Source organism: Sciurus carolinensis, chromosome 4 (assembly GCF_902686445.1).
Source record: "Sciurus carolinensis chromosome 4, mSciCar1.2, whole genome shotgun sequence".
Classification (NCBI taxonomy): domain Eukaryota; kingdom Metazoa; phylum Chordata; class Mammalia; order Rodentia; family Sciuridae; genus Sciurus; species Sciurus carolinensis.
In genome coordinates, this window is record NC_062216.1 from 124,613,669 (window position 1) to 124,638,570 (window position 24,902).

Consider the following 24,902-nt stretch of genomic DNA (forward strand, 5'->3'; position numbering starts at 1 on the left):
TCTCTGAATATGAAGTTGAAAAGAGATAAGTATGACACCATCAAGTAGTATTTCTATAATAGTAATTCTGTGTATTATGTAAATTACTAAAGATCAGGAAAATGAATTTACAAAAGAAGCAATCTTTGTAGATGGCCCAGATGTGTAGATCTTTGAGTTGTCACAAGACTTGAAAATGATTGTGATTAATATATATGAAAAAATAGAAAATAGATAAGATGGAGAATTTCACCAGAGAGCTGGAATCTGTGGTAAAGAATAAAATAATTTTAGAGTTGAAAATGCAGTTAACTGAATTTATAAACACGAAACAGGAGATAAAATTAACATCATATTGGACACACAAGGTAGGGCTAGTGATTAGAAAAACAGGTCAATAGAAAATATCCAGACTGAAGAGAGATTGAAACAAACAAACAAACAAAAAGTAACCCAAGAAATAAGTTGCAGAGTTTCAGGTATAGCATATGTTTAAAAATAAGAACCAAGGAAAGAAGGAAAAAATGGTGGGAAAGAAGTGTAATACTTGAAGAGATAATAGCACAGAATTTTTCTAAACTGAGAAAAAACATCAGGCCACAGTGCTATAAACTAAAAAAGGATGAATACAAAGAAAATATCATCTAGGCACATCATAGCAAAACTGCTAAGAGTCAAAGCAGGGACAAAGTTTTAAAAGCAGCCAGATAAGTTAACTTGAAAAATATGAAATATAGAGCTATTAAATAAATTCAAGAAGTTGACCTTCCCAAAGACTAAAAACTGACCATTTCTGTCAAGATTAATTAAGAAAGAAAGGAACAAAGAAAAGAACATTAGGTTCAAAACATGAGAAATGAGAAAAAGATGAAACTAAATACATGGAAAATCAATGTAAGAAATACTATGTGGAACCCTTTTTTAATAAATTAAAAATCTCAGCAAAATGGGTAATTTTCTAAAAGTAAAATACAAAATTTGACTCATGAAGAGTTATAAGACCTACATAGATTAGTAACCCTGGAAGAAACTGAATTATTTAAAAAAATCTTCCTATCCTTTTATAAATAGTCAATCATTGAAAATAGGTGAAAGCTTATTAACTTCTTTGACAAATGTAAAATTCCCATAAAACCAAGATATGACAAAAGACATTATAACTGAAGAAAAACTATAGAACTATCCGATTCATGAAAATAGATGTAAGGATCTTAAATAAATTAGTAAAATGAGTATAGCAGCAAATTAAATGAGTAAAGTACCAAGTCAAAGTTTATTTCAGGGATGTACAAATAGTTTAATACTGGGACATCTTAGAGAAAATATGGTCATTTAAAATATGAACTTAGGAAAATCCAGAAGAGAGTCTACTTAAAAATCTGTTAATGAATAACTAGAAATAAATACTGTTTTTCATCAAATCTAAGAAGCCATTTGCAAGAACACAGAGGAAAAAACCCAAAGTGTTTTTTTCTATTCTTTATCACTTCATAATATGTCAATAAATACATCTAACACCAAATGTAAGGATATAGGAAGAACCAAACCAAAATGCTTTTTTTCCTATTTTCATACACTCAGTACAACATACCACACTGGATAGCTGTGACCAAATATGTGTGATGTTTTCCCACACAGCAAGCAAGACACCACGTAGATGTCTTCTAATTTAATTAGATTCTGACACAAAATAGCTTCAGATTCCACAGGTTCAGGGCTTAGTTTCACAAAACTGCCCCCTGTTCAGGTATCAATTGCAAGCCCCAGGTTGATTTTCTTGTGCTTCTAACCAATCAGCTATAAAATTTTCCCATTCTTGGGTTCAATTAATTTGCTAGAGGGACTTATAGAACTCATAGAAGCACTTTAGGCATATGTTCTGATTTATTTTAAAGGATATTGCAAAGGATATAGGAGATATAAACAGATACTTTTCAAAACAAGAACTATATATGTTCAGTGAGCACAGGAAAAAAAATTTTCCACCTATTAATAATAAAAAAAAATGAAGTAAAGAATGAGTAGCTCTTTGCCTACCAAATTAGGAAAAATTCCTATTGTTATAAAATCTAGTGTTAATCCAAGCATGGGGAATTAATACTTTCAAATGCTGCTGGTAGAATGTGAATTGGTAGTGTCTTTTAGGACAGCAATTTAGTAAATTATTCAAAAGTCTTAGAACTTTATATACCATTGATCTAGCAATCATACTTTAAGGGATTTATGCTAAATAATTTTTATGCATAAAGATGCAGCTGCATGAATATTCTTAACAATTATGTTTTTAAGGTAGCAAAAGTAATTTAAATGTCCAACATAGGGTTCTGAATAAATAAACTATATGATAGAAAACAATCTGGCATTCAAAATAATATTGCAAAAGAATATTAAATGTGTGGAATTTAAAATAATTCTACAAGTTTCAAAATAATATTAATATGATCTATATTCATTAAATATATTTACAAGTATATATATATAAAACAGTTTAGAAGATTATGTTTTAAATGTTAATAGTAGTTAACTATAGGTAGTAGAATTTTAAGAGATTTTTTATTATCTACTTAATTTTTCTAAAATGGACCTTTGTTTTTTGGATAATAAGCAAATATTATTATTTTAATATTACCTTTACTCAGTGTATTTAAAAACCCTGAAAATTTATTTTAAAAAATTAAGAACATTGACTCTTGGGCTGGGTGATAGAGTGATCAGTGATAGAGTGCTTGCTTAATATGCACAAGGCCCTGGATTCAAACCCCAGCACACCTCCCACCTTTCCAAATTATCTCTCTACCCCCAAAATTTGTTTTTTCACAATGATAATTCGAAGGAATGAAATGGAATGTCATTCCAAATTTATTTTTGTGGGCCCAAATTCATCATTATTATTTCAGTTATTCTTATTTACTACTTTCTCTTCTGAGTTATTGCTGCTTCTTTCTTTTCTCTTTTATAGGAATAAATGGTAATGGTGATGGCATCTGCTGTGGTTTGGATATGGTTTGAGTGTGTCTTCCAAGAGTTTATATGATAGAAATTTGGTCCTCAGTGTGGAAGTGTTCAGAGATGCTGGAACCTTTAAGAGGTGAACCTTAGAGGGAGTTGACTAGATCATCGAAGGCAGTGCTCGGAAAGGATTAATGTCATTTTTGTGGGAACCTTGTTAGTTCCCCCTGAGAGTGGGCTGTTATAAAAAGAGCAAGATGGGTTTCTCCCTCCTCTCTGGCTTCCTGTCTTGCCACGTGATCTCTTTTACACATACTTCCATACTGTGAAACAACTGGGGAGGTTCTTACCAGAGCCAAGTAGAAGCTGGCACAATGCTCTGGAACCTCCAGAACTGAGAGCTAAATAAATGTCTTATCTTTACAACTTACCCAGCCTCAAGTATTTATCATAGCAAAAAACAACTGATTAATACAATGTACTGGAAAGATGGCCACTGGGGGCTTGGACTGCTCAAATCTTCTATTTATATCTTTTCATGACCTCCACTTCAATCACCATTTCAAATTTTCTCCATCTTCATGATTATCCTTCCTCTTCCTACAGTATCAAGTGATCATATTCCTGGAAACCTTGAGGTAATTGATTAAGGATGCCTCACCAAGTTCAGGAGATTGTATTTCTTTCCAAACTGACCTGTTTTATGAAGTGTTTATCATGCTTGCATTGGGGATATTTTAAAGCAACCATTGATTGAAGACTTATACCAGGGACTATGCTAATCAATTTCAAAAAAATTATGTTTTTTCTAACTTGAATAGAATTATCAAAGCTGTTTAGGGTATGTCATTTTCTCAAGGGAACACTGGCAATAAGAGATGGAACTAGGGTCTTTTTGGCCCTCAGTCACTCCTTCCCCAGCTCCTATATCATAAGACTTTCCTGTGTTCTGGTTGATTAGTCCTTTTACTGGGTAATTTACCATCTGGTAGCTATCACCCTCTGGTGCTAATTGGTTCTAATATTCTAATGATGGCCAAGTAACTATACTTGGATTTTAAAGTGGAGAAAGCTATGATTAAGGTGTAATACAAGCAAGGTTGAAATCACAACTTCCCTTGCTTTACTGTGTGACTTTGAATAAGCTACTTAACCTCTAGGAGCCTTAATTTCCTCATTTGTTAAGATGAGGCTAATACCCATAGCACAAGAACTTCTGAGAGGATCAAGTTAATAATCTTGATTTGTTTTGTAAATGGAAAAAAATCACTATACATGTGAAGCTTTGATACTAAAACAGTATAAGGATTGGTATAAATAGCAGCGGTCAAAACTGAAGTTCATCAATGAGAGGGAAACACATTGCTTTATTCAGAATAGAAACCAGAGATCATCTGGGTAAATGATGCTTTAGAATTCTGCGAAGTTTCTTTGTGTTTGCTGAGTGGTTGCATTCTGGTGGTAGTTGCAGATTGTTAGTGATAACTAGTAGTAATTTGCTACAGGGGATGGATTGGGGAGGAGAGTGATTTTGCTTGTCTAGCATAAAGACAGATCTAGGGAAACCAAGGATACAATAGGTAATTGACAGTTCAGATCTCTCACAAATTGACTAGGCTGTAACTAAAGTACTCAGTAGTTCAGTACGAGGCCTTCAATCTAAAGGTTAATGATCATAATGGAGCACGGAGATAGAACAACTGATGGTTTGGAGACTCAATATCATGTCGCTTTGAACAGATGATAGAAGAGACTGTTAGCTGAAAGAGAAAAGTCCGAACTTGTCATGGTATGTTTCAGTAGTTTGCAAATCTAACTGTTCATTAGAATCACATATTCCAAGCTTTTTCTGCAAATTTAATAAGATTGTAGTGGAGCCTTGAATCTGTTTTTTGTTTTGTTTTAGAGCTTCTCCCTCACATTTCTTATGCTTGATTACCATTGGTCTAGATGAAGTTTAAGAAAGATCTGTCTTAGGGTAATGTCAGTAGTAATATAACACATACTACAAAAAACAGACTGAGAGCTGAGAAGATGTATCAGTTGCCTGAATGTTAGATTGGTGACAAAGCTGTTATTAAAGATTAATTTGATGTTTAAAACCTAAATTAGGAGAAAAATGATGAATTTAATTTTAGAATCCTGATCAATTTGAGATTTTAACCTAAAATTTCAGGCATATTAGTATTCCCTTAAGTGTATTCTACTGAATATTTATAGTTTCATTAGAATATTTACTCCTACATAAAACTAGTTCCATAACATATTAATAGGTGTTCTATGCAAAGAAAGAGTGCCATTGCTTGGAAAGGGGAAAAAAAAAAAAAAAGGTTTGCTTATTGGGAAATACTGAGCTGAAATACGTCAAATGATTGCCACATCATAGACCTTAAAGCCTACAACACTGATGTTAATTGTAGAGTTCCAGGAGTGGAATAGAATAAGTAGCATTTTCAAAATTTTTTGACCATAGAATGTTTCTTAATTGAAGAACATATTGTGAGGCTAATATTCCTGACAATACACACTGGAAAATGCTAAAGTAGACAAGGAGGGTATTTAAGTTTAGTACACAGGTCAAAGCTAGATGTATAGATATCATGGAAGGGATGCACAGGGCTATGGAATGCTGTATAGACTCAGAAGAACCAGGCACTTGGTTTGGCAATATTAGAAAACAATTTCAGTAGAAGTAGTAGTGAAAGATTGTGGAAATGTTGGGATATGATATCTTTTCAAACCACAAACCCAAATGGAGAAAACATGGTAAAATACACTCACTGTGATTAGGTTGATACAGTTAAGAAAGGGAGTGGTGAGGTCAATCCCTCATAATGGGAGGGACGGCAGACTTCAGGAAAAAGTTTTTTTTTAAATTAAACTGATAAAAGTGTAATGAGAGATACATTTAGAATGCTAGAAATGAGAGAAAGATTTAAAGAACAGGTACAATAAACTTTAGTAAAAATGATTGATATTTCTTCTTTTGGGAGATAGGCATTAGAACATTTTTTAATAAAGTTTTTATTATTATACTCTTTTATACCTTTGCTTTATTTATTTTTTCGTGGTGCTAAGGATTAAGTCCAGTGTCTCATACATGCTTTACCACTGAGCTACAATTATAGCCCCAATGGAACATTTTTTAAGATTAACAATTGTCCATCTCTGAGCTAAGTTTTTGATTTTCAGTTTTGGGAATTAGCCAATTTCTTTGCTTGTGTATGTGTGTTCAGTATGCTTGCCATGGAATAGGAGTTCAATAGTTGGCAGCTCTTATTAGGGTTGCTATTGTTTCAACTATTTGGACATTTTACTGCTTGGTACCACCACCAGAGAGTAGACAAAGGAACGAAAACTCCATTAGCATCAAACTAGATAACTCTATGGTTTTTCAGTTCTGTATTTCATGATCATGAATTAGCTGGCTGTAGTCTGTGCTCCCTTCTGCTGTTTATATTTTATGTGTATTATCTTACATTGTTCTTGGAACAAAATACGCTTTTGTGAATTCATGTCTTGATTTGTTTTTCAATGGTCATTGCAGTTGCAGTTTTTCTGCTGTAAGGAAAGTTGGCTTTATGCTGCTGGAGATTTGCACATTTTACTTCTATGTACTCACTTAAGTATATAGTGTTAATGGCAGTCGTATGACTCATAGTCTACACAAGCATAAATTAACTCTGGTACCTCTGTGGTGTGCCTTCTTTGAGATTGCTCTGGAAGACCACCCAGAAGGTGGAATTTACACAGACTGCAAAGACCCATTCAGCTTCAGAAACGGAGCAGCACTGACTGACCAATTACACTTGCATCCTTCAGTATGAATCAGCTACCATTTGCTCTTGATCAAGATTCAAACTGTTGATCTTAAACTATAACAGGCTTTATGGGCTGAATTATGGCTACTTTAAAGACCCCTTCCTTAATGTAAAGTGCTTTGCACGTAGTGAGCACTCCATAAATGTTCTCCACTGACCCTGACAACATGTGTTTAGACCCTCTGGTGAACTTCTTTCTCTTCATAGTTTTCTGATTGAGGCAAGGTTCTTTGACCTTATGTTTTTTTTTCTTTCCAGTGAACTTTGCTGGGGAAATGGGGGTGGGGACTAATGGAGTATAATTTTACTGAAGAAAGATGAAATTCATCTTTTATTGATGAGTCTTTTTTGGTGGTTTGTTGATCCAGTCTCAGTAAGTCTTGCAAACTAAGTTTTATTATTTATTTCAATATAGCTGTAAAATGAAACAATAGTTTTACTGAGTTCATCAAGAAAGTGGTAAGTGCATTATTTTTTACCCTGGGACTGGATCTTTTCTGCTGGATTTTCACTTATTTGGTGTTTGGTTGAGTGCTTCCCCCATTTTATATGACATGAGGGAAAACTTTTTACTTTTCCATTGGGCAAAAAAATGGAAATGAGTGATATAAAGAAGATGGGATAAGTAGAAAGATGGGATGCTTTCTTATTTTAAATGGAGAGGTTATCTTTGCTTTAAAGGAGTGCCATCAAGGTTAGTGATCCTTAGAATTATCTGAAGAACTTAAAAATATAGATTTCCAAACTCTATTCTGTGCCTTTTAAAAACTTGATGTAATTTAGATAATTATACATTTTCTAGAATCATTGATTTTGGTCTATGAAAACCACTGATTTAGTAGTAGTATTTTATCCCAAAATTAGGACAAGAAACATTTATATTATCTCGTTTCATGACACTTATATATATATTTTTTTCTATTACAAAGCAAACTTTTAGTATCTTCATGAGTAAAAAACAAAATAGAAGAAAAACATTTTTTAAAATTGGAGATCCTATGTGGACCAGTGTTAGGATTTGGACTGAGTGAGAGGGTAGGTTTAGTGTTAGGGTTACGGTTAGAACATATATATCCAAAAATATGACTATACCTGTGAAAATATACACAAAACATTTATAACATATGTATATCTGTATATGGAAATATTGGAGACAAAGGCATAGCTACCGCTTGGATAAAATATAGGACATGCATATGCAAAAATATGTATATATGAACATATTTGTAAATTTGTGTGAATACATAAATGTTTATGTCAATGCATGTATAAATATGCATTGAAATATGTGCATTTTGGACAAAAGACTTCCTTGGTAGAAACTGTTCAAGCCTAGGACTAAGTTAGGGCTGGCATTAGGGTTAGGGTTAGACTTAGAATATACATATCCACATGAGAATTTTTGTGTGAAAATGTATGGTTTTTGTTCCACTGTAGTATATTCCCCACATAACAAGGTGAATATTTAAATAATTTAAATTAGATTACACTGGTGATTTGTTCTTTTTTTTCTATCAGTAAAATGGGGATCAAACCCAGTGCCACATGCATGCTAGGCAGGTGCTCCACCACTGAGTCACATCCCCAAGCCCAATTTGTTTTTTTATGCCTCTGATCATTTATCCTCCTCTCTTTAAAAATCACAATTTCTTACAGTGGCTTTTAAAGTTGTGATCTGGCCCTCGCCTATTTCTATGATTTCATCTCTTACCATGCTCTCTCATTCACTCCTTTCTAAACACATTGGCCTTTGTTTCCTCTTTCCCTTTTTCCCCCTTTCCTCCTCTTCTTTATTTTTTATTTGTAACATGCCAAACTTCAGCTTTTGCATTTTTCCTTTCCTTTGAAATCTCTACCAAAGTTTCTGTTTTGCTCTGCATTGTGTGCGCCTGTACTTCATGTGTCAGCAGACATGTCATCTCTGAAAGCATATCCATGAACATTTATTTAACAGCCCCTCTTACCTATCCTAGGAACCCTCTGTCCCATTACCCCTATAGATTTTATTTACAGCAGGTGCTTTATTTCAGTCTCTGCAATAATCTGACTTACATAGTTGTTCACTGTGTAAATCTCCTTATCAGCATGTGAGCTGCATGAGAGCAGGAACCTTGTCTGTCAGTCTCTACTGCATCTTAGAGTTTAGAATGACCACCTGTATATGGCCCATATGCAACACATATTGAATGGAGGAATGACTTTCATCCATTTTTCTTTTGAAACTTTGCCATAGGCCACATTTTAATTGTTCCAACTAGAAATGCTAGATTAAATATATATATATAGTTGTAGATGGACACAATATCTCCATTTTATTTATTTATTTTTATGTCGTGCTGAGGATGCAACCCAGTGCCTCACACATGCTAGGCAAGTGCTCTACACACTGAGCTACAACTCCAGCTAGATTTTAAAGTAATGAATAAAATCTCATGAAAATTAAGTCCTGTATTCAGTTTAATTATTGAATTATACAATACTAAATTTTCAATAAAAATTTATTCCTATAATCTTTCCCTGTGCTTCAATTATGATTCATTTTGCTCTCAGTATAACTGTATGGAATAACAGGTATTATTAATTTGCTTTAAAAATATAAAGCACAATTGACTTTCAAGACCTACGTAACTTTTTTAGAGTTTTGTAAAAACAGAGAGCAGGCTTAAGACTGCAAATCAGATGTTTTCTCCATGGTCTTTTTGCCCTTCATTTATATCTTTCTCTTCTTAATTTTGTTTTACTACTTTTGTTTGTGTATAGTGATAACCAGAGAATGAAGGACTTTGGATAAATATATCTTCTAGACAAACAAAAATTTCTACTTTAACCCTAAAATTACTAATGATTTTTATATAATCTTATCTAAATAATATACTGATGTGTCATACTAAAAACCATAATTTACTGATTAATTTCATGACCTAGTTGCCATTAGGAACATTAATTTTTAAACTGTGTTATAAAACAAGGTGCAGTCAGGCCCTAATGAGCTATGTAGGACTCTCCTTTGCCCTCCAATTCCTACAGAGTTCTGTTCGATGTAGAACCTGATTCCCCTTGCTCTTCTCATCTACATTGACCTCCCTAGAAGCCGTCACAGTGTCTGGAGCTTTTTTTCAACTTTGTATTGCTTTTGAGTTTCTTTTGTTATCTCTTTAAATTTTGGAATCTGCCAGTAGTTGCATTTGGCACTAATAACCTTCTAGCCATAACTTCTCTTGTTCTACTTCTGACTAAAATATAGGGTAGGGATATATGTACAACCTGTTGTAACTCTTGAGTCTACCTCATCCGCTAGAGAGGACACGACAGGTGTGTACACAGCACGGATCATGAAGGTTCAGGCAAAAAAGGCCAATGGTCAAGTGATATGAAAAGACAAAGCCCATTGATCAGGATCTCATGGCATGCCTATACGTGGCCTTCAGTAATTCCCAGAAGTAGCCGCCCTGTGGCCAAAATGCAGGTAAAGCACTTTGGGCAGAATATGGTTGAGAATAGTGATAAAGAATAGGGAAATCAACCATGTTTTTTTATTTAAAATTGGTTAAAGAGTCATAGATAGTTTTGCTTATTTCATTCTTATTTCTAGATGTTTGGCTTTTATTAGAGGTGTGAGGTTGTGAAATATGTAACCATAGAAAAAATAAAATGAATTCATTTGCTAGAACTATTGTAACAAAGCATCACATATTGTCTTAGAATTTCCAAGTTTTCGAAACTAGAAGTCCAAGATCAAAATGTCAGCAGGTCTGATGTCTTCTGAGGTCTTCTCCTTGACTTGTAGATTCTGTTTTTTCCCTGTGTCTTCACATGGTCTTTCTTCTCTATGTATATATATCCTAATTTCCTCCTCTTATAAGGACAGCACCCATGTTGTATTGGGGCCCAATCAAACAACCTCACTTTAACTTAATTACCTTTTAAAAACCCCATTTCCCCAAATTCAGTCACATTCTGTGGTACTAGGGCTTAGAACATCAACGTAGGAATTTGTCTGCATGTGTGCGTGTGTGTGGTTGGGGGGAGAAATTCAACTTATAACACAAAGGTTTATTGTATTTCTTTAAAGCTGTTTCTTTAGCATCTTGAATTTATTCTTAATAGATAAAGGGTTTGGACTCTAAAAGGTTTCTTCTCTCTGAAGTGCACAAGGAAGCATTAAATTATTCTGAAGGAAACATAATTATGCAGACAGGAAATGATATTGGAATTCAGAGAAGGTAATATCAACGTGGCATAGAGGAGAATTATAGAAACTGGAAGCCAAAACTGGCTTAAGAATTATTTGTTTTTCAACACAATCCATCTATGGGTTCAAGTTTTACAGATGAAAATTTTTATCACCTCAACTCTACTTTTTCTTCTGTTTCCTCTGTATTTTTCCTGTTCTTAATTTTTGGGAACTGAAGAAAATTAGGTAGCTTACCTGTCCATGGGATAGTTTGAGGCAACCTTGATTTACTTTAATAATCTCATTTTGTCAATGAGGAAAATGAAACTCGCACATTAAATAATTTGGAGAATCCAAGTCTCCTGATTCTTATTCCCATATGCTTTCAAGTGCATTGTGCTACTATTTTAGTTGAGAATGTATACTTAAGTTGTAAGAACAAATAAGAATTCTTTTCCATATTGTGTAACAGGGTTATTCTTATTATTTTCCATTAGCTTTTTATTTTAAACATTTCCATTTTCTTCAGTTATTTTTATCACTATCCTCTTATTTTTTCTACATCATTTAATGCTGCAACCATGTAAGATATCAACCAGAGTAATAATTCTTTTTATAATATAGTGCTATTTTTTATTTGACAAAATATTAGTAATTGTCCTTGCAGTCATAGGTTAACTTTACTTATTTTGCTTAGACAAAACCTATATTTTATTCAGTTTCTAATATGTATCAGGACCTGACTTTAGGCATTGTATGTATTTTATCATTTAATCTACCCCAAAATTTTAAAAGGCAAATATATTACTCCATTCTTCAGGTAGTAGAACAGACTGTAGAATGGTAATCAACTTCTCTAAAGTCACATAAGGTAGAAAGTAAAAGAGCTAGGAAAGTAGCTTTGTTCTGCCTGTTCCTACTGGCAACCTTTTCCACAATCATTACCTCATTTTGGCCAAGGAGTATACCTGTTTGTTTACTATTTAGATCTCCAATGTCTAGCATAGAGCCTCATTCCTAAGAGCTCAAGAAATATTTGTTGAAAAAAAAAGATGTGGCACACAGTTTCTAAATAAATATATTTTATACAGGGTTTGCTCTTTAGTTTCTTTCGATAATTTTTTTGTCTCAATTTGTTCTCTCAGATATTAGTTTCTTATAATTAATTTAGACTTTTCCTTTGAACACGATTTATTCCTTTTTAATATTGGCAAATTTAAAGACTTTGGCATGCTTTATTTTAGTAATATTTCTAAACCAAGCAACCATAAATCTGATTTTCACTTGAAAGCTAAAAGACATATAAAACAATATTTTGTTAAACCACACGATTCATCATAGAAGTTGTAATTGTATCGTGTTTTCAAAGTGGCTTGGCTGAATTCTTGCTGCTCTTTTGCTCATGATTATCTTGATTTCTAAATTTCTGGAGTTTTCTGATTTATGCTTTTGGGTTTTAAAAAATTATGCAATTGATGAACATCCTTGATTTGTATCTATTTTTAGTTGTAGTTGGTGTGTCTTTAAAAATATAAATTCACTGTTGTTTGTGTGCAGTTTTTGTCTTCTATATGTAGAGCATTGTTATTATCAAAATATAACATTGTGGTCTAAGTTTTAAGCACAGTAAATAGATAGCACATAATTTAGTGCTATGATAGGAATGCCCATTGGAGTAAGTTGGAGTAACAGAAATGTCCAAGTAACAGTGGCCGGACAAGGCCAGAGCTGACTATTAGTAAGAGCTCCCAAAAAAGACTGATTTTTGAAACTGGAATGACCTCCAGCTTCTAGGGCAACATACCATGCTTCTCTTGCCTTTCACTTAGGGCTGCAGGATTGTTTATATATTCTTACATGGTAACTTCAATGGCAGAAAAGAGGGAGAGAGTAGAAAAAGGGCCTTCTCCCTAAGTTATTCTTTTGTTTCCATGAAGAATCACCTTTCCAAGAAATACCACTAGCAGCCTTCTCAATACCTCTCACTGCTTAGAACTGGGGTTAAGTGCTTATCCTTGAGCCAGTCACTGACATAAAGAGGATTACCATGACTGGTTTAGCCTAATTATGATTCATCCCTGAGGTGGGCATATTTTTAGTGTCCTTCAAAAATTGAAATTATGTTAAGGAGGAAAAGAGAGTGGATATTAGGTAGGTAACTAATAGTATCTACCTCTATTATTAAACTCTTTTAGTATGATCAGATAACCATGTGAACAAATGTAGAATCACAAGGAAGGAGTGACTGGTACTTTGAAACAAGATATTTAACCTAGACTGGCCACTCTTTTTCAAAGATTATTAAGTTAATATGTGGAGAAAGTTTCAGAGTGAGGTAGCAAAGGGGTTAAGGTTATACTGGGCAGGGAGGATGGGGATGTTCCAGGCAGGGAAGCATATTGTGTTTATGTAACTTTAAAAAGGCACATAAATTTTTAGAACTCGGCTGAGAACCCATCTGGTCCTGAACTTTTCTTTGTTGGTAGGCTTTTGATGACTTCTTCTATTTCATTACTTGAAATTGGTCTATTTAAATTGTGTATGTCCTCCTCGTTCAGTTTAGGCAATTCATATGTCTCTAGAAACCTGTTGATGTCTTCGAAATTTTCTATTTTGTTGGAGTATAGATTTTCAAAATAGCTTCTAATTATGTTTTGTATTTCAGTCGTGTCTGTTGTGATATTTCCTTGTTCATTCCGAATTTTAGTGATTTGGGTTTTCTCTCGTCTTCTCTTTGTTAGTGTGGCTAAAGGTTTATCAATTTTGTTTATTTTTTCGAAGAACCAACTATTTATTTTGTCAATTTTTTGTATTGTTTCTTTTGTTTCAATTTCATTGATTTCAGCTCTGAGTTTAACTATTTCCTGTCTTCTATTACTTTTGGTGTTGCCAATACTTCTCAAAGTATTCCATAAAATAGAAGAGGAGGGAACCCTCCCAAACTCATTCTATGAAGCCAATATTACCCTGATACCTAAACCAGACAGAGACACATCGAGGAAAGAAAATTTCAGACCAATCCTTAATGAACATCGATGAAAAAATTCTAAACAAAATTTTAGCAAATCGCATACAAGAACATATTAAAAAGATAGTGCACCACGATCAAGTGGGTTTCATCCCAGGGATGCAAGGTTGGTTCAACATCAGGAAATCAATAAATGTCATTCACCATATCAATAGACTTAACGTCAAGAATCACATGATTATTTCAATAGATGCAGAGAAAGCATTTGATAAAATACAGCACCCCTTCATGCTCAAAACACTAGAAAAAATAGGGATAGTGGGAACATTCCTTAACATTGTAAAGGCCATCTATGCTAAGCCCATGGCTAATATCATTCTAAATGGTGAAAAACTGAAAGCATTCCCTCTAAAAACTGGAACAAGGCAGGGATGCCCTCTTTCACCACTTCTTTTCAATATCGTCCTTGAAACTCTAGCCAGAGCAATTAGACAGACCAAAGAAATTAAAGGAATATGAATAGGAAAAGAAGAACTCAAACTATCCCTATTTGCTGATGATATGATTGTATACTTAGAGGAACCAGGAAATTCCACCAGAAAACTTTTAGATCTCATTAGTGAATTCAGTAAAGTAGCGGGATATAAGATCAATGCACATAAATCTAAGGCATTTTTATACATAAGCAATGAATCTTCAGAAAGAGAAATTAGGAAAACTACCCCATTTACAATAGCTTTGAAAAAAATAAAATACTTGGGAATCAATCTCACAAAAGAGGTGAAAGACCTCTACAATGAGAACTACAGAACACTAAAGAAAGAAATTAAAGAACACCTTAGAAGATGGAAAGATCTCCCATGTTCTTGGATAGGAAGAATTAATATTGTCAAAATGGCCATACTACCAAAAGTGCTATACAGATTCAATGCAATTCCAATTAAAATCCCAATGATGTACCTTACAGAAATAGAGCAAGCAATTATGAAATTCATCTGGAAGAATAAAAAACCCAGAATAGCTAAAGCAATCCTTGGCAGAAAGAGTGAAGCAGGGGGTATCGCAATACCAGATCTTCAACTCTACTACAAAGCAATAGTAACAAAAACGGCATGGTATTGGTACCAAAATAGAAAGGTGGATCAATGGTACAGAATAGAGGACACGGATACAAACCCAAATAAATACAATTTTCTCATACTAGACAAAGGGGCCAAAAATATGCAATGGAGAAAAGATAGCCTCTTCAACAAATGGTGCTGGGAGAATTGGAAATCCATATGCAACAGAATGAAACTAAACCCATATCTCTCACCATGCACGAAACTCAACTCAAAATGGATTAAGGATCTCGGAATCAGACCAGAGACCTTGCATCTTATAGAAGAAAAAGTAGGTCCAGAGCTTCAACATGTCGGCTTAGGACCAGAGTTCCTCAACAGGACTCCCATAGCACAAGAAATAAAAGCAAGAATTAATAACTGGGATAGATTCAAACTAAAAAGCTTTCTCTCAGCAAAGGAAACTATCAGCAATGCGAAGAAAGAGCCTACAGAGTGGGAGAAAATCTTTGCCAATCATACTTCAGATAGAGCACTAATCTCCAGAATCTATAAAGAACTCAAAAAACTCTACACCAAGAATGCAAATAATCCAATCGACAAATGGGCTAAGGAAATGAATAGACACTTCACAGAAGAAGATGTACAAGCAATCAACAAACATATAAAAAAATGTTCAACATCTCTGGTAATAAGAGAAATGCAAATCAAAACCACCCTAAGATTCCATCTCACCCCAATTAGAATGGCGATTATCAAGAATACAAGCAATAACAGGTGTTGGCGAGGATGTAGGGAGAAAGGTACACTCATACATTGCTGGTGGGGCTGCAAATTAGTGCAGCCACTCTGGAAAGCAGTGTGGAGACTCCTTAGAAAACTTGGAATGGACCCACCATTTGACCCAGCTATCCCACTCCTTGGCCTATACCCAAAGGACTTAAAATCAGCATATTACAGAGATACAGCCACATCAATGTTCATAGCTGCTCAGTTCACAATAGCCAGATTGTGGAACCAACCTAGATGTCCTTCAATTGATGAATGGATAAAGAAACTGTGGTATATATATACAATGGAATATTACTCAGCCATAAAGAATGATAAAATTATGGCATTTGCAGGCAAATGGATGAAACTGGAGAATATCATGCTAAGTGAGATAAGCCAATCTCAAAAAACCAAAGGACGAATGATATCGCTAATAAGTGGATGATGACACATAATGGGGGGTTGGAGGGGTTAGTGTTAGGGTTAGAGTTAGGGTTAGGGAGGGGGGCAAGAATGGAGGAAGGAAGGACTGTATAGAGGGAAAAGAGGGGTGGGAGGGGTGGGGGGAAGGGAAAAAAATAACAGAATGAATCAAACAACATTACCCTATGTAAATTTATGATTACACAAATGGTATTCCTTTACGCCATGTACAAACAGAGAAACAACATGTATCCCATTTGTTTACAATAAAAAAATAAATAAATAAAATGAAAAGGCACATAAATATTCACTGCTGTTATTACTAGTCTCTGGCCCTATGAAGATCTTTGAATTACTTCTAGAATAAATTCTTAGACTTATAAGTAGAATCCTGAAATATTGGAATTCCTGAAAAATTTTCATGTTCAAAGGGGACAACTGAACATATTATTTGACTGGGATTGTCCTAGAAAAATTCTTGCCTTGGAGTTGCCATGTATAATGCACTTATAGGTAAAAGTAAGTCTGTTACTTCTGCTTCTTGTCTCTAATAATGTTCTGCAGCTAGAATCATTGGTTGATGTCAATTAAAAACAGTGAGAACAGCACCCTCACTTTTCTACATGTTGTCTGAAACTTTTGAAACACTAATTTCTTCAATCCATTTTTCATACTTATACTATTTCCATTTAAAAATTTTTGATTCAATTGAACATTAAAGAAAGAGCAATGTTTTCTGAGACTCTGTTCCCCAAGAGAGACAGTAAAATAAATAAGTAAAAATAAAATAAATATTTTGACTTCAATACACATGGAACTTTCATAGATAATGGGCTATTCTCTATAAGTAGAAAATAGTAATTTTATAAATTTACCCAGGAGTATGCAACTCTTAACCAATGACTAAAACTGCACTCTTTTGAAAATCTGTAACACTATTATCAAATGAATACTTTTATTACATATTTTAATTATTTTAAAAGTATGATAAGAATGAATAAAAGAATGATACTTGAATTCCACTATTCTCTACCCTTTCTGGTTTAAAATTCACAAAGCCTTCTTTACCAGGTTTAAATATTTGCAAGTTTTAGTTTAAGCCTTGCTATGGTTTGGGTATGGTTTGAGTGTATACTCCAAAGGTTGATGTTCTGGAACCCAGGTCCCCTAGTGTGGTGGTGCTCATGTGCTGGAACCTTTAAGAGGGTGGATGGGCTGGTGCAGTGTATTTAGGTCACACGGTCGCAACTAGTCATGGGAGAGGTAGGAAGTAGTGGTGGAAAAACTGTCTTATCTAGGCAGCTACATGCCCATTTAAAACTCAGAGATCCTATTTCTAAACTTAAAAGGGGGACAGTGGATGCTGGAAAGCAGTAAGGGTCTGTCCTATGATCACTCTCTTTTGGTGATTACCAAAACCAAACCAAACCAAAACAAATGAGTTAAATAGTTTTAAGCTTAGATATGAATATGTAGTCAAGGACCAAAATGGGTGCCTTTTGGAGACACAATTATATTTATGCATCTTATTCCATATTTTGTGCTTTTTTTATCTCCGTCATCTAGCATAGTACGTCATTGAAAATAAGCACACAAGAAATGTTTTTGGAATAAATGAATGAACATCTCTCTTTGCCTTTCTTATGTGTTCCAAGTTATTGTATATTCTTTTTTCCCTTTTTTACCCTTGCCATTTGTTCCTGTCTGTATTTGACTGACTTTATCATATAGACCTTCTTATATTATATTGACTACCAATCCCTGAAGAAAAGATGGCTTGAAAAATAAGTCTTCTGATGTGAATTTTCTTAATCTCAAAATACTTATTTTATAGATTTTTGTAATTATATTTTGCTTTTGGCCTTTTGTTAAGTTATAGATTCATTTATTCATGGATTAATTCTTACTACAAATTTTTATGAACTCTTAAGTGCCAGGTGCTGTGCTAAGTGTTGGGAATATAAAAGTACATGAGATGCACTCCACACCTCATGGTATATATACAGCTGTACATTTGGTATACTTGATTGTATAGTCAGAGGACGGGAAGGGATAACAAAACAAAGGATTTAAAGGAAGACTTTCAAAATATTCTGGACTATTTATATGCTGAGGGGAAGAGGAAACTGTGTAGAGCCAGATATTGAAGAATGACAGAGAAGGAATAATTGATACAGGCTGGCTTCAAGGCAGATAGAAGAATGCATTTTAGCACACAGGGAACCTCAGACAGAAGGAAGCCTCTGGTTTTATACAGGTAAGGAGAAGAAGGATGTATATAGTTGTAAAAATTTCCTTTAACAGACATGAGAACATATGCACCAGGCACTATTTAGGTATAGTTGCTACAGAGGTTAATAAGGCAAGGCTGTAGTCTAGTGGAGGAGTTAGATAAGGAAGCCAGCAAGATAACATGCGGTAAGTGCAATTAGAGTTGCCATCGGTCTTGCTGGAATCATGGAGATGGACATGAGGCAAAGCTTTCCAGAATCAGAGAGGACACAAGTGAAAATAGGCTTGCACCTGCAAAGAGACAGGGACATGTAAGAGAGGGATTGAGATGAGGATTGTGTTTGGAAGAAATGGACTTGGATTACAGTAGTGGTTGAAAACCGTGGGTGCAGTTGTATGCGTGTACATTCTATCTAGCTGTCATCTGTTTACACACACACACACACACACACACACACACACACACATACACACTCACAGTGACTATGTTTAAGCATCAGGTGAAACTTTTATTTGAGAGTACTTGAGAAAATGAAATTTTATGATGAAAGGAGCCTCTTGCTTATCTTCCCTCCCCCTCTTTGATGACTTCTTGAAACTAATTTAGGTGAAGAGAGCCACTGCTTCCCAAAGTGCTTTGGTACTCTGGCATAATTTCAAAGAAATCTTCTTTCCCAGTTAGTTAACTACATTTCCCCAGGAGAAAAAAAAGTCTTCTCTGTCAATGTAACATCCTTTAACAGGACTCCTGCTGCTTGGTTCTTGTATCTTGCTATGGCAGCTGTGAACATATATACTATTGATTGTTAATGTGTGATATAAATCCGACTGGAGCATGCCCACTAATTGGTTTGAGAGCTAGATATAGACAATGCTGTCTTATAGTAGCCTGTGTAGATAGGCCTAGTCATAGGGTTAATTCTGCTTGACAGCACATCAGCAGCATCTTGAGAGTAATTACCCAACAGAAGTTTTCCCACAGCCGATCTGAGAGCTTCAAAGGCTTCTGAATTTACAACCAGTATTAACCTATATCTGAAACATAATGTTCCCACAAGGGCTCAGGTTTTTTTCTCCTTCTTATTAAATGTATGGGGTTACTAGGTTCAATTGCTGTGTGCTAAGAACTGAGTGAAAAATTATCTGGTATTAAATAATTGAAAATCTTGAATAATAAAGTAAAAAGCATAATTATAAACTTGGGTTTTTATTACTTTATTGTATTACTAAAGCAAGTTAATCTGAAAGGTTGGGTGCCTTTTAAAAAAACACAATTTATCCTGTTTCTTTAAAAAAAAAACAAGCAAAAATGTTGGTGTCCTTTTCCATACTGTGCTATCTGTATTGATATGTTCATTCTTAGGGGACCTAGGTTAATACATTGCACCAAAATGGTTAAAATAATATATATTTACTTTTTATCAATGTGATTTTATATTTACATTTTACCTCTTGATCAATATACATAAATCTATAACTATTATACCTACCTCCCTTATAAACTATTTTTATATTGTAAAATTTTTTTCACTTTGCAGGTCAGAAACCAAATTTGACTCCGGTTCAGGTATGTTTACATTAATAACGTTATTCCAAGCATATTTTATTTACATTATTCTCTGAGGAGTAATTCATCAGATCAAGAACCATTTTGATTTTAAACCGTCTGGGCCATCTCTTTTCAAAACATGAGCCCCATCTCAAAGCAGAGCTATTGGCTACTTTGAATCATAATTTGAGATGTTCACTTTGGGATTCTTCATAGTTCTGCAATAAGCATTAAGTGCCTTATATCTGCAGTTTCAGTTTAAAATCAGAGGTGGGAGTCGTACATGCTTATTGCTCAAAATAGAATATTATTTTCTCTGTAGACAAAGCATCTTGAATAATTTGAAGATTCTCTACAAGTGATTTGTCAGCAAATGTGGGTAATGGATTTATTAATCCAGCAAAGTATAAAGAGTTTCAGCCAACAGAAATGGAAATTTGTCTATGAATTTGTTTTTTTAAAAAAAGTTTTGTTGGGGGTGATGGAAAATGAAAATCACCTTAAACCATTGTTTTGTATTTATTAAGAGAAAATTCATATTCTCACAAACTGGCATATCAGCTTCATTGGATGGTTTCTTCTCATAAAGCATGAATATAGCCATGTAATCCTCAGGTTTGACTATGTCCTTATTGTCACTTCCTGAGATTTATGTGCTTCAGAATTTCTGATGATATTTACTTTAATTGTAAATAAAAATTATAAACAAAAATTGCTCCATGTTCAGTTTTACAAGGAATTATGTCTTTTAATGAACCATTATAAATAAACATTAGTTTTTTTCCCAGGAAAAAATAATTTGCAGAAAAACATATATAGCGCATTGATCTTAAAAGTAACATTCTTACTCTGGTGTGTATTCCACTCTGTTTTAACTTAAAATTTAAATGTTTTCCCTATTATATTAACAGAGGAACCAAGTGCTATAAAGACTTTTTGATAGTGGTTTTAAGGAGTTAACATGCTTTTCTTCTTTATAAGCATCATCTTTTTTTTCATTGTATTGCTTTATGACTTTCCTCAATTTAGGTGAGACTCTTTATGAAGTCTGTACGTTAACAAATTCACCTAATTTGAGAATCTTGATTCCAGAAATTCTTCTTTTATTCTGTGTGTCCTGGGTCTTCTAAATCACAGATGACAGTGATAGTGTAACATGAACAGTTTTGGTAAATAGTATTAACTGTCTGGAAACTAAAGGTATGATGACATTGTATCAACTACTTGACTCTTTTTATTGATTCACTGAAGGTGACTCTAAATATGGTGAAAAGTCTTTTTTAATTTGTTAACAGTCACAATCTGTAAGTATAATGAAAAAGTAAATAAAATGAATAAAATTGGTGGAGAAATGTGTTTTTACATAAAAATGTGTCTTTTTAAAAATCTCTGCCAGGCAGTTACAAAATATTTAAGAACTCACTTTATTATGATCTGATTTACTTTTCCTAAATATCAAACCAGAAACGTTTTAGGGTACAGGATCTGAAATATAGCTTTTGAAAAGGAAAGTCCACAAGGTTCATTTTGAAGGAAAAACCTGGAAATGATGTACAAAACTGAAATATTAGGCAGCTATTGTCAAAGTCAGATAATTTATGTCAAATTTTCAAATCCAAATTAAAGTGTGCTGCTAAATTCTCATACCAAAGGTTAGTATTTATCATGGAAATAGTTATAACATCTGTACGTGCACACATCTTTCACTCTTGTGACCAAAGATTTTGTCCATGAGTCTTGTTTTATTCAAGTCCTTTTTTTTTTTTTAATGTCTACATGGACAACATCTGCATGTCTTTGAGAACTAAAAAGTTCTGTACTCTTAAAGCCTTATGGGGAATACTGATTAAAAGTTTATTTATTCTTTTAATTTTGGGTTTAAATGTGGAGGAAATTCAGATGGTTTCAAATTAAGAAATAGGTAATTATTTTTCTTAAAAGCTCTTTTAGCTGGCTATTTGTATGAGAAATCATGACAAAGGAAGTGAGAGGTTTGTTCTTTGGCATTCTGTCTCATGCAAATTTTGGTTAGAAATAAGGTAGCATATTGGAACAATTAAATGTATGACTTTAATAGGTTCAGATTTTCTATTGTTCATTGAATACAGAAGAAAGTAAACCAGCTCTGTTTAATGTTGTATACTGCTGTGACAAAGCAAGATTTTTAAATGAAGAATGATGTCAATCTTACTAAGAAAAGAAACCTTAAAAAATAAATACTATGGTCAATGACTAGCCATAAAGGAAAGGATTTCAAAGTCAAATTTTATGTATTTATATATACACATATAAAGTATCTGTATACATATATATATGCATGTGTATATATACATTTTTTTTTAAGGAAAGTATCCAATTTATGCAGAACCTACTGCACAACATTTGTTGTTGGTGCAAATGGATTTCAGGGTATGGAGAGAGATTTAGGAGGAAGGAAAGAAAGTTTTCATTGCCAGTACATGATAAAAAAAATTTCAGTTGTTGAATATATATCCAATGATCAACCTAGAAAGTGATATAAAATTTCTATCAGAATTGTATCAATTTTGTTCTAAGTTCACAGACTTTCTTGTGTTTTTTAACTTAAAAATTTTTATAGTGAAAAATTTCAACTACATTTGAAAGTAGAGTTTAACATTATGAGCATCCAAATAACTATCATCTAAACATGATCTAAATTTTACTTATTAATAATTCACAACATTCATTTCATCAATTTTTGTTCAGAATATTTTGAAGTAAAACACATATATTTCACATGATTTTTAAAAACCTGAGAATTGTAGATCGTGTTGACTAATTGAAAAGGGTCGATTAATTTTAGAGATTTTTATCTATCTTAGAAATATGGGTCACATACAAAGTATTATGAAAAGGATCATAACATTTAGTTAAAGAAAATTTGGAAGTTCTTTTTATGGGGCATTGTGCTGTTAAGAAAACCTTTCACCAGAAGGCAGAGGCACTGATTTAATTCTATATAGCTGTGATCTCTATACACTGAATTATATGCTGATTAAAAACCTTTTCTGTTGATATATAACTGGATCACCTAAGGTTTTGACTTTGCCAGTTGAGAACAGCAAACCCATCTTTTTTTTTTTTTTAAGGTTTCCATTTTAATACTAGTTCCTAGTTGATGTAATAATAATGTTGCTTGCCTAGATTGTGTGGAGCTGGTGATTTTACTAATAGAGTAAAACAGACTTCCTTTTATGTTCAGAAGTAGAAAGAAGCTGTGCTCTTCTCCCCACCTCCCAAGAAGGGAAGTTAGTTGATGCTGGAGGAAGCAGAGCATTGAGTTTAATGTAGTGATTAAACATGAAAGCCATATATCAAATCTCGGGAGAAACATGCTTTTGAAAGAAGCAGAGAACTGCGGAGCATATTGCATGATAGGCTATATAAACAGAGCCCTGGAGGTCAGTGTGTGGATGCAAACCAATTAAATAAAGAACTCACTGGCTTTTGCTTTCTATCATCTGGATGGGGAGGATCGCAAGTTAACATGCACAGGGTTGAAGTGTAAACTTCGTTGGAGTAAGCTAGGCACCTTTGGAAACTTTTAACTCTTTCAGTCCACTGCCAAGATTTTTTTAAAACCAAAGTTCCCAAGAGTTAAAAATAAAAAATTGAAATACATGCTCTCTTGGCCCTTCTTCACATACCCCATCAACCAAGGTGCTTGTAAAGAGTGGAATGGAAGGGAAAACAGGATGAGCTGCTGAAAAGATCCAGAGTTAGCTAGCTCTATGGTCACATTTCAAGAACACATACATGTCTTTTGAAAACAACCCATTTGAGTGCTGGCCATGGTGGCACATGCCTGTAATCCCAGCAACTTGGAAGTTGAGGCAGGAGGATACCAAGTTCAAAGCCACCCTCAGAACTTAGTGAGGCCCTAAACAATTTAGCAAGACCCTGTCTCAAAAATAAAAAAATATAAAAAGGGCTTGGGATGTAGCTCTGTACTTAAGCTCCCCTGGGTTTAATCTCCAGTAATTGCCCCTACCATTAAAAAAAAAAAAAAAAAAAAAAAAAAAACACCAAAAAACAAAACACCCACTTGATAAAACAGAGCTTTTGTGGAATAAGTGGAAAAATACTTTTTCTCTTGAATTCTGAGAAGTCAGAGATATAACTATAATTTACTGATCACTAATACAGCATCAGGATATTGTTATTTCTGTTCTAAGAAGAACCTGATGTTCCTAAGTTAACAATATGTTAAGGACTATCTGTGGGCTAATTTTGTAGTCTTCACCTTCTCAGGCAATGTTTGGGTGAGAAAATGAAATACCAAGTTAAATGGTATCGTTTCATGGTCCATAAACATTCAAAACAAAGATTTTTTTTTTTTCCTTCGAGTCATGTTGGCCAAGAAAGTGAATAAGCTTATGTTTAGTGCTTGTTGATTCTGGGCTGCTTGGAATAGCAGTACTAAGGAAATGGGCTCATAGAACACAGCAACTCAAAGGTATAAGATTTCATGAAAGCAAATTATGGAGGATTAAGAAACCTAATGAGCATGGTTTAGTGTGGAGGATTGAGGCGGGAGCTCACTATTAAATAAAGCCTGAGAGTGTAGAAGGTTAGGAGATCCTAAAAGGCATGATAATAAAAGGCACAACAGAATATAATTATCCTGAAGAGGGGGAAAAAAACTTCCAAGGAACAAAAAGCAGCTAGTGTCGCTTTTAGGATCTGTAGTTAAAAAGGAATCTACACACCAGAGTAAGGAAATCAAAGAACACAATCAGTTAAAGCGTAAGGCAGTGAAGAATCGAGTGAGCTATTATGGTAGCCACAAACTGAAGGGAAATGAGAAAGTTAAATGTTGTGCAACTTGAGTTTTCAAAGCTTATTAACAGACGAGATGATTTGTCTAACATGGTAAACCTTCCTCAAGAAATATTAATAAGAAAAATATTTTCAGTTCTTGTAAGTGTGAGAATATGTTGACAATACTTTTTTG

The 24,902-nt window shown here is 33.9% G+C and overlaps 1 protein-coding gene across 3 annotated transcripts in view; it reads left to right on the forward strand.

Annotated features, from left to right (window-relative positions):
- Msrb3 (methionine sulfoxide reductase B3) overlaps positions 1-24,902 on the forward strand; it is a 167,954-nt gene that overhangs the window by 59,411 nt on the left and 83,641 nt on the right. For all 3 annotated transcript variants that reach the window (XM_047548256.1, XM_047548257.1, XM_047548258.1), the window contains one exon: positions 19,917-19,945. In XM_047548256.1, the coding sequence (XP_047404212.1) occupies positions 19,917-19,945 (29 nt within the window). The remainder of the gene's footprint in view (positions 1-19,916; positions 19,946-24,902) is intronic.